General features: G+C 35.0%; 1 protein-coding gene across 1 annotated transcript; it reads left to right on the forward strand.

The window, feature by feature from the left end:
• Nucleotides 1-6,098: 6,098 nt before the first annotated feature.
• On the forward strand, nt 6,099-10,883 carry LOC131607111 (beta-galactosidase 13-like). Its single transcript, XM_058879149.1, has 18 exons — nt 6,099-6,438; nt 6,539-6,634; nt 6,728-6,840; nt 6,926-6,992; nt 7,069-7,161; nt 7,246-7,389; nt 7,468-7,562; nt 7,726-7,831; nt 7,936-8,139; nt 8,270-8,437; nt 8,525-8,703; nt 8,804-8,913; nt 8,999-9,108; nt 9,193-9,300; nt 9,554-9,658; nt 9,743-9,888; nt 10,015-10,360; nt 10,463-10,883. Exons 1-18 carry the CDS (start codon nt 6,262-6,264, stop codon nt 10,694-10,696), a joined length of 2,601 nt encoding a protein of 866 aa, XP_058735132.1. The 5' UTR covers nt 6,099-6,261; the 3' UTR covers nt 10,697-10,883.
• The last annotated feature ends 330 nt before the right edge of the window (nt 10,884-11,213 follow it).

Consider the following 11,213-nt stretch of genomic DNA (forward strand, 5'->3'; position numbering starts at 1 on the left):
TTTTAAATTGCTAGTATATTTAAATATATAGTGAATAGGAGTATAAGTAATGTGCTAAGATACAACAGAGAATCAATTTAAGTATAATAAGCATTCGAATATGAATCCTGTATCCAGGAGGCACATAAAGACATAAGACACATAAAATAAAGGCAACAAAAGTCCACAAACCAAACTACTAAACCAAAGGAGATAACCAATACAAGGAATTGCCTCAAGAAAGGGCAAGTTACATCTCTGCCGAAATAAATCACAATTTATAGAAAAGCATTTTGCGGATGTACCATCAAAAAATCTTCATTGTAAAGTCAAAGACACTCACCTATCTATTGAGTCGGATAAAGAGTAGAGTTCTCTAGTCAGAAAAAATACGAAAGAGTTTCTCACATGTCTATCAATATACCATTTGCAAACTAAAAATATACTCTTATTTTCCACATCCTTTACGCTAGTAGAAGAACATGAAAAAGCGATATCATTTTGATATTTTCAAATCTATTAAACTAAGGTGTGCTAAATCATAATCAAACCACCACTCATCCTAGACCTGCCTCACAATTATCTAAAAATTGCATGAAACTCTTATAATAAACACATTTTCACCATCAAGTAGCGTCCTCTTCTTAATCAACAAATATTTCATAGACTTGGAATAAATAGGCTTTTGTTGCTAAATTACTTTTTTTTTCTTTGTTGAGTGATGGTAAAGAATTCTAGCATAATATGGATATTTTTTCATTCTCTTTTATTAAATCTTAATTTTTTCTACTTATTTCTCAATCTTCACTTCACTCTCAATTTTTTGTAGTGATAAGGAAAGCAAGGAGTATAGAAAAGTCTTTGTAAGAGGCTTGTGTGTGGACATCTCCCCAGTAATAATAAATAGGTTTCTAGGGAGAAGTGAAGAAGAACAACCTGAGGCTGAGGTATTTGACAACACCACAATGAGGAAATTACTAACGAATAGGTTAAGGAGTGGCCTCAAAAAGAAAAACTGTATGTCAACCACCAAAGTGTGACGTATGTCATTCTACACAAGATTGGTGCTGCCAAATGGATGCCTACTAGTCACACTTCATCAATTGCTACTGGACTAGGAAGATTCATCTACATCATTGGGACCAAAACAAAGTATGATTTTTGGAACCTACATCTTTGAACAGATCATGAAACAAGGCACTTCTTATGTTGTAAAGATGCCAATTGACTTTCCAACCTTGATTTGCGGAATCATTCTCAGTCAACACCCATGAGTTTTAACAGCGTCAGACAATGTATGCAAAAGGAAATCCCCTCTATCCTTTCATCACAAACTTTTTGAAGGAACCCATATTCCTGATATTAAAATAACCACTAATAAGGAAAGTGGTCCCTAAACCTCCAAGGCTAACATCATTGTTGAGTTAAAGGCAACTTGCAAGGGATTAGATGATATCATAAAAAATTTCACAGAAAGAAAGATTAAATTGGAAAGATTAAGTGAAACTCTGGAGGAAGATGATGAGCAAGAAAATTGGGATAATGAAGTTGATCAGGAAGCAGAAAATTGTGAAGCAACTAGGACCACTGGTACTTAGGAAGTTATGATCGTGTTGTGTTTGTAGGTTTTGAAAACATTTTGTATGGGCTTTTGTCCCATGATCTTTTGTATGCACTTGTGTTAAAGAGCTAATCTGAGTTCAGCTTGTTTAGTCAGTTCACCAAATAAAATTGAAGTATGTATAACTATACACAAGTATACAAGTATCAATATATATGATATCTACAAAACTCAAAAACAAAGAAACTATCCCAATGACATCCAATAGAAACACCAATCTCCGACAACGGCGCCATTTTGCTCAAGCGGTAGAGGCCAAGCAACAAAAGTTTTAGAAATATTTATCCGGGAAATTATAGTATCCACAAGGATTAGTGGTACTAAATTGCCGTTCGACAAGTCTCGCATTTATGAGTTTGGTTTTTAAATGGGTTTAAAGTAAATGCAGGAATTAAACATATAAACAAGAAAGAATACGTTCTTTGGAGAAGAAAACTTATCAAGCATGAATTTACACTACTCGTCACAAACTTAAACCTATTGATCAATTGCCCTCAACCTACAATACTCGTCAAATTTATCACGTATCTCTCACATCTGTGTTCATCTCTGAAGCACCAACGAGACGTATCACAATTCAGGTTATCTCTAACACAAATTTATGAGAACATTTGTGTTCTGGCGTCGGCGATCTCTCGCACGAAATACAAACACAGAAGCATTAAGCTTCGATACCCACAGTGAATATTAACTCTAAATCTATCTCTGGAATCTATAAACTAATAGATATCCATCCTCAATCAAGAATTGTGAGGTATATGTCTATAACAACACAAATCCAAACTTAAATGCAAAAAGATCAAGGAAGACAACAAGTTTGATTTGTAAAGCAAGCTTTATACAACGCCATGAGCGATAAATATACATATGTTCAGAGTAAATATAGAAAAAAATCCAACAAATGAAAAATAAATAAAGAAGAGAAAAGATAAACCGGAACCTCCCAGGTTCTCAACACCGATTGAAGCAAATTTCCCTCTTAAACATCAAGATACATGATCAATTGTTGTTTTTGAGCTTCTCTATAAAAAAGAATGAAAGTTATTATGTTGGGACTAAAAATTAACCAACCCATAACCTAAAAATGTGATTTTTTTCCCTTTTTAACGAGTCTGGAAATCGCAATCTCGCTTAGCGACACAGAGAGCTCGCTTAGCGCACTCTGCTGTCATGAAAAAAATCAGATTTTGTTTTCGCCATAACTTGAGAACTGTAACTCTGATTTACGTCTGGTTCGAAGCATTAGAAAACTTATTCAATGATCTAACTAACAATGACTAAATGGAAACCAAATTGATGATTTTTATCATCCTTATTTTGAGCCTTATTCTTTGATAAATTGTTAAACATTGCAATTTTGAAGCTTAGCATTTGGCCTTTATTACTTAATGCTCCAACCATGCATGAATACCTACAAAAAAACATAAAAACTATCAAACGATACATAAATGAATCAAAACCACAAATTATACACAATATGTACTAATTTAACTAAAACGTGCGAATTCACGCACAAGTTGAGGAAAAAGAGACGATAAGTGCCATAAACTATATACAAAAATAACAACAATTTGACACTTATCATTATGCCCACAAAACTTAATATAATTTGATCTTAATATTTTAACATACTTATCCCCAACCAACGTAGCTTTTATCCCAAACTAAGCTAACAAACCGTTTAAAGATTTATGGTTGATCTCAATAACCAAAATAAAGCTTTTTCTAACAAAGCTTAAGAAATCAAATACATAAATTTTATGACAGGTTTATCTCAAGAACAAAACTCAATCTCTTAAAAATATTACACCCTTAAGAATATAAACGATCGACACGACCACTTACAAAAATCCTTCCTCAGAAGTAAAGCTTCACTTACTAGCACTAAGGCAATATGAAGTCAAAGAAAATATTTTCTAAAGAGAATGAGATAGATAAATTCCAAAGAAATGTGAAAACGTTGGAAAGTGGCGTAATTTGAAGTGAGGGTGTTCCTACTTTATATAGTAGTTGGAAAAACCAAAAAATGAAAATAATCCATGAGTCGAATTTATGATCTAATTGATTGGCAAAAAGCTCCAATAAATTAGACAGCTCTATTATAATCGATTGGCAATCCCAAATATGAAGGTTTGGATATCGAGTCGTTACAAGCCATTAATATGTTGTCTTTATTGTTTATGTAATTGATTGGAACCCTTTTAATCAATTAGCATAGTGTTCAAATTGATTAGTTGGTTAAAAAAGTTTTTCCAATCAATTGGCACATCTTACCAATCGATTAGATAGTTAAAAAATTGTTTGAAAAGCTTTTTAATCACTTGGTTCTGGCTTATAAAATCATTTTTAAGATATAAATCTTTTAAAAGATGTTTTTTTTGTGTAAGAGAGAGAGAGAGAGGGAGAGAGGGAGAGAGAGAGAGAGAGAGAGAGAGAGTTGTCTTAGTACACTTAAGCTACTACCTTACTTTTACAATACTCGGTTCAATCATACAAACCGACAAACATGACCTGACGAGCTTTCACACCTTTCTCTAAGAAGCTTTAAGAATTTTACTATATAGTTTCTGATTATACATGCAAGTTAATCTTGAATTATTTTTGTTGATGAGTCATATGATGCTTTCTTTGATTATGCTATCATCATTGAAGTTGAGAGCTATTGTTATGTGTTGTTTTCATCAAAACTTCATATGCCAAACTTTTATCTTCGTAAGATGCAAGCACATTGATCCATAAAGTCTCGCCCAGGGACATAACTTAATGTCTCGCGTGATGGAACCAACTTAAAGTATCGAATGATAGACTCAACTTAAAGTCTCTCTTGAAGGACTCAACTTAAAATCTCTCCTGAGGGACTCAACTTAAAGTTTAACCTAAAGAACTCAACTTAAAGTCTCATCTGAGAGACTCAACTTAAAGTCTCACTTGAAGAACTCAATTTAAAGTCTTGCCTAAGGAACTCAATTTAAAATCTTGTTTGAGGGAATCAACTTAATTATCACCTAAGGGACTCAACTTAAGTCTCTCTCGAGGGACTCAACTTAAATTCTCTCTTAAGGGTCTCAACTTAAGTCTTGCTTGAGGGACTCGACTTAAAGTATCGCCTGAGGGACTCAACTTAAATTATTGTTTTAGGGACTTAACTTAAGTCTCATCTAGGGGATTCAACTTAGAGTCTCTCCTAAGAAACTCAACTTAAAGTCTCTCCTGAAAGACTCAACTTAAGTATCTCCTGGGAGACTCAACTTAAAAACTTGCTTAAGGGCTTAACTTATAGTCTCGCATGGGGGATTAACTTTAGTCTCTCCTGGGGACTCAACTTAAAGTCTTGCGTGAGGGACTCAACTTAAGTCTCACATGGAGGACTCAACTTAGAGTCCCGCCCAAAGAGCTTCTTATATGGAAAATAAATTAAATCACTTCACCATTTTCAAATTCTCGTGCTTGAGGGACTGCATATTGGTATATTTCTGAAAGATCCACGAGGGGCGGCGTAGAAGGTTCACTAAGGGGAACTGACGTAACATGTCGCCCAAAACAGCTTCTTAGTTGTCCGTTTATTGGGACGAGCTTCCCTGATTTGGTTATGACGCATATTTCTCTGATCGTCTGACTTCTTGTGAAAATGTGGAAGTTAGTGTCCTAGTCCCCAATGGTGCAAAAAAGGGAGTCAAAAGGAAAAATTCATGTTTCCTAAATAATAGGGGAGTTAATACTCATTTCCCATGCTCTTATTATATTCTTGGAGTCTTTCGGACCTAGGGAATCTTATAAATACCTAAATCTTGAGGGTGAGAGGACATTAAATTAATTATGCAAAAACACCACATACATAGTTACTCATCATCCCCACGTGAGCTTGCTCTAACACCATAACAATCCTAAAAATTTATGATACCCCTACACACTGAAAGACCGTTACTTATTATACGTTTAACAAATACACCCTCCTTTTGAGTTTTTTTTTTTTAGTATTTGAATAATTGTTTATTGGATCTCATAAGTGCTAAACTTCTCCTTTCCTTTTATGAACTTAATTTTGATTTATTCAATAAATGATGTCTATAAACTAGAACATCATTTGTTTAATAAAATTAAAAAAAAAAAATTAATAATAGTGGTCGAAAAAAATACGAAGATAAATAAATATAAGAAACAAAAAATAAGTTAAACTGTTAAAATTTGATAATTGTGTATAGGAATATTTTTTATTAAAATAATGAAAATTTTAATAAATATTCAATTAAATCATGTTACTTTGTTATATTAGTATCTACATGGTACAATATGATTGGATAAATGTCTTTTTTCTTACAAATATATTCCAAAAAATCATACAAATTATAAGAAAGACAAAGATTAAGAAAGAAACATATGATGATCCTGAAATTAATCCCCTCAAAGTCAATAGAGAAAGCCACGTACAATGAAAGAAGGAGAAAACAAAAAAGCTATTAACTAGGCTTAAGACAGAGCAATTCACTAACCACAAACTAATCACAACCAATCAATTTCTAACTGAAATTCAAAACAACTAACCGAGTTTTCCTCTAAGCCTTTTTATCAACTCTTACATCTAACAAAGCACACAACAATCTTGTCTTTAAACATCATTTTTCTTCTCAAACTTTTCTCTCTTTCTTATACAATTAATAAACATGTCTTCACCTCTCAAACTTCTTTGTATTTCCTTCCTTTCCATCATCACTATTGTTTCTGCTGGCTTCATTGCAGGCCCGAAAACTGTCACTTACGACGGCCGCTCACTCATTATCAATGGAAAACGAGAGCTTTTCTTCTCCGGTTCCATTCATTATCCACGAAGCGTCCCAGAGGTATGTTACTTCTTCGTCAAGTAACAATATATCTGTCTGTCTGTTTATCTATCTATCCATCTATCTATGAGTATAATACTTCGATGTGTATGTGTTTCAGGAGTGGCCACAAATCCTTGATAGGGCAAAACATGGAGGGATAAACTTAATCCAAACATACGTCTTTTGGAATGGTCATGAGTTTGAGAAAGGCGATGTACATAAATTATTTCTTGGACATAAATTCTTTCTCGAACCGGATCTTTTTTTAATATACATTCATATTAATTAATGTCCTATATATATGCAGGTGAACTATGAAGGCAGGTATGATTTGGTAAAATTCCTTAAGCTCGTACAAGAGAAAGGAATGTATGCTACCCTTAGAGTTGGCCCTTTTATTCAAGCCGAATGGAATCACGGGTATATATGTGGATTTTGTAATGTTATTTATAGATTATATAGTATGAATGATAATGATCTGATTGATATAATGTTAATGTGACAGAGGACTTCCGTATTGGCTAAGAGAGGTCCCCGACATCATATTCCGTTCGAACAATGAACCGTTTAAGGTAACCAACCATGATAATGTAACAGATGATTTAGGATTAGTGAAATGTGAAATTAATAACAGTTTGTAATTTGCAGAAACACATGAAAGAATATGTATCAAACGTTATAGAAAAAATGAAACAAGAAAAACTCTTTGCTCCTCAAGGAGGCCCTATCATCTTGGCACAGGTTCTGATTTTTACGACGTGTGATCATTTTATCTTAGGCCTTCCATATGAAGTTCTAACTTTTTCTTTTATGGATGTACTGCAGATTGAGAATGAGTACAACCATATTCAACTTGCTTATGAAGCGGATGGAGATAGTTATGTTCAATGGGCTGCAAAAATGGCAGTTTCACTATATAACGGAGTTCCATGGATCATGTGCAAGCAAAAGGATGCTCCTGATCCAGTTGTAAGTTCCATGTATAATCAATTTGGCATAGTTTTTTTCATTCCGCGAGATAAAGCTTATACGATCTTCATTTCGCAGATTAATGCTTGCAACGGAAGGCACTGTGGTGATACCTTCACCGGTCCAAACAAACCATACAAACCATCCATTTGGACTGAAAACTGGACTGCTCAGTAAGTCAATTATGATTAGTCTTAGGGAACGTGATGTGTCGTAAGTTGTTTTCTTAAGTTTTTTCTCAGACTGTCTCACAAGTACTTATGTCACTCGATAAGTTCAAATAAGTCAGTCCAAACAGATCATGAGTATATATTTGTTCGTAATTTGCAACTACAGGTATAGAGTATTTGGAGATCCACCGTCCCAAAGATCCGCGGAAGACATCGCCTTCTCAGTTGCTCGCTTCTTCTCTAAGAATGGATCTTTAGTCAACTACTATATGGTAAATAGCAATATCATCCATAAAAATTTATAGATGAAACTGATCATAGATTCATAGTCATAGGAGTAGTGTTTCTCACTCAACTCATTTTCAAACTCTTGTAGTATCATGGTGGAACCAATTTTGGCAGAACAACCTCTGCCTTTACCACAACATGTTACTACGACGAAGCTCCTCTTGATTCATATGGTCTGCAAAGAGAACCAAAGTGGAGTCATCTAAGAGATGTTCACAAGGCTGTGAACCTATGTAAGAAGGCTCTACTCAACGGTGAACATACCGTACAAAAAATTAGCCAGTATCATGAGGTAAGCATATCGGAGACAATGCTATCGATTAGTTCAAATTCTGCTACGCTGTAGTGGTATAGCGCTGCTATTAGACAACATTGTATTAGACGAAAGAAATGTATGTCACTGAAATTTACAAACTATGCAGATTATAGTCTACGAAAAGAAAGGGAGTAATTTATGTGCTGCTTTCATCACTAACAACCACACCAAAAATCCGAAAGTAATAGAATTCAGAGGTTCGAGCTACTATATGCCTCCGCGTTCCATCAGCATTCTTCCTGATTGTAGAACTGTGGTCTTCAACACTCAAAATGTAAAATGGCTATCCTTTAAGTTACTTTGTTATCTTTGAGTAATCTTCAGCCTTCGGTTATTGTAGCTGACTAGTTTTAATAATCAGATTGCTTCGCAACACAACTCAAGAAACTTCGAGAAATCAAAGGCTGCAAACAATCACAAGTGGGAGGTGTATTCTGAGCCTATTCCAACTTCCAAGGAATTGCCACCAAAACAAAAAATCCCTGCTGAGCTTTACAGCTTGCTTAAGGACACCACTGATTATGGATGGTACACTACTAGGTGAGTGTCTGAGTGAGTTCATTTCTATTCCATATTCCCATGCATTGAGTATTGCCTTTTCTATGCATGCAAATGATATCTGAGACATTATTTACTGCAGTGTGGAGTTCGGTCCAGAAGACTTACCAAAGAAGAATGAGATATCACCGGTTCTTCGTATTCTGAGTCTCGGCCACTCATTGCTTGCTTTTGTAAATGGACAATACGTTGGTAAGCACGCAGCATAGAAATTTGAATTCCAAAAGGAAATGGCTTAATCCAATGTAAATATGATAACTTTTTTTATGGTTTTAAGGATCTAATCATGGTAGCCATGAAGAGAAAGGCTTTGAATTCCAGAAACCTGTAAGCTTCAAAGTTGGAGTTAACCAGATAGCTATCTTGGCTTCTTTAGTAGGACTACCTGTAAGAAAGGCTTAACTTTTTTTTCATTCTTTTTAGTTCAAATTTTCTGCACTTTGGCTTAGTTCTCTATGTTTCAATACACAGGATAGTGGAGCATACATGGAACACAGGTATGCAGGGCCTAAGACTATAACCATCCTTGGTTTGAACTCTGGAACAATTACTCTCACTGCTAATGGCTGGGGTCACCAGGTATTTTAATCTGTCATTAGAAGAAGTTTCAAGAAAATATCTTTAACTATGAAGTACTGACACAGACACAGACAAGGAAGCTGACAATGTCATGTTTGTGTCGTGTCAGACACCAGACATATCACTAACTAGAAGTGTTGGTGCTACATATGATCCGAAAAGAAAAGAAATATGAAAGATGGAAAGGAATAACCAAAGTAAAAAGACTCTTGAATAGGTAGGATTGTATAATTGAATTGATGCCAATTTTCAGGTTGGTCTCCAAGGAGAGAAACTTCAAATTTTCACTGAGGAGGGATCAAAGAAAGTACAGTGGAAAGATGCCAAGGGAAATACTTCACCTCTCTCTTGGTACAAGGTATTGGCTATTTTGATTAAGATATGTCTTTAGTCCTATAAAATATTTCTCAAATTATTTTATGATTCCATCTTCATTTTGCAGACAAATTTTGCAACTCCAGAGGGAAAGTGCCCAGTTGCTATCAGTATGACTGGTATGGGAAAAGGAATGATTTGGGTCAATGGCGAAAGCATCGGCCGTCACTGGATGAGTTACCTCTCTCCACTTGGAAAGCCTACTCAATCAGAGTAAGCAAATCTTTTAATCACTACTTAAGATGGTATCAGAGTCTATCAATTATCCGTTAGCAACGTCGATCACCATTCACCACTGTTTTTTCTATTCATTTTGAGATTGTTACTTATTTGAATCAGGTACCACATTCCAAGATCATTCCTTAAACCAAAAGATAACTTGCTTGTAATATTGGAGGAAGAGATAGCACATCCAGAAAAAGTTGAGATAGTAAGGGTCAACAGAGATACAATATGCAGTTACATCACAGAGAATCACCCTCCAAATATCAAGTCATGGTCAAGTAAGAACCAAAAACTCACACCGGTTTCGGGGAACCTCACTCCAGCAGCAGTACTCAAGTGTCCAAACAAAAAAGCCATTAAGGCTGTTGAGTTCGCAAGCTTTGGCGATCCTTTAGGTTTCTGTGGAGAGTTTATCATGGGAAACTGTAACGCACCTTCCTCCAAGAAGATTGTTGAGCAGGTAGACCTCACATTTGTTGCCAAAAGATAAACAGCTTTTTTATAAGTGTTTATTATAGTATATGCTCGAATAACATGTTTTGTGTGACTTGATTTTATGCAGTATTGCTTAGGAAAAGGATCTTGCGCGATTCCGATGGACAAAGCACTCTTCACCGGTGGTAAAGATGAATGCCCGAATGCGATAAAGACACTAGCAGTCCAAGTGAAGTGTGGTCCCTCAAAGGATGAGAAGGATATGATCAATGAGAAGGATGATGATGACGACGACGATGAGGATGAGGATGAGGAGGAGGCTGAGAAGGAGAAGAAGAAGGGTAAGAAAGAATCGAGTTAGTGAAGTTGATTGAGTCCATGAGCTCAAATTTTAGTTAGCCTTTCTTCTCTTTGTTTTAGCAAACAATACCTCAGAGGTTGAGAAGATTCATGTTTGTATTTGACAAACAAACATTTTGTCTGTTCCATGTAGTATTATTTACATCCAAAACTCAAATAAAAAATCACTAGAGTTCAATTTTGGTTAATATTCTCTACCTTGTAGTCACTTTACATTCCTAATAACTCAAATGGAAAAACATATAAGGTAGGACAAAGTAATATCACTCTCTAAAGAATACATCTACTGATTTATGGCACACACACCTTGCTCACTTGAGTGATAAAGAAATCAACATTTCTTAGAGAATATGGTGCACCTTATACATGGTGCGTCACGTTCATGTGATTCAAACAAAATTTGGAGTTTCGGCCGTTTGATTATCCTGAAACTAACCAGGGCTATAAATTTAATGAAGAAGTTGAAGTCTAATTCAAAATTCAAAATGATGTAAAAAAAGAAGTGGAATTATGACCTT

Source organism: Vicia villosa, linkage group LG5 (assembly GCF_029867415.1).
Source record: "Vicia villosa cultivar HV-30 ecotype Madison, WI linkage group LG5, Vvil1.0, whole genome shotgun sequence".
In the NCBI taxonomy this organism is placed as follows: Eukaryota; Viridiplantae; Streptophyta; class Magnoliopsida; order Fabales; family Fabaceae; genus Vicia; species Vicia villosa.

Excerpts from the sequence above, each read along its gene's own strand:
- LOC131607111 (XM_058879149.1), top strand. The coding sequence starts at position 6,262 with ATGTCTTCACCTCTCAAACTTCTTTGTATTTCCTTCCTTTCCATCATC. Across the intron at positions 8,140-8,269 it reads AAATTAGCCAGTATCATGAG|ATTATAGTCTACGAAAAGAA; the intron begins GTAAGCATATCG and ends CAAACTATGCAG. Across the intron at positions 8,914-8,998 it reads TGTAAATGGACAATACGTTG|GATCTAATCATGGTAGCCAT; the intron begins GTAAGCACGCAG and ends TATGGTTTTAAG.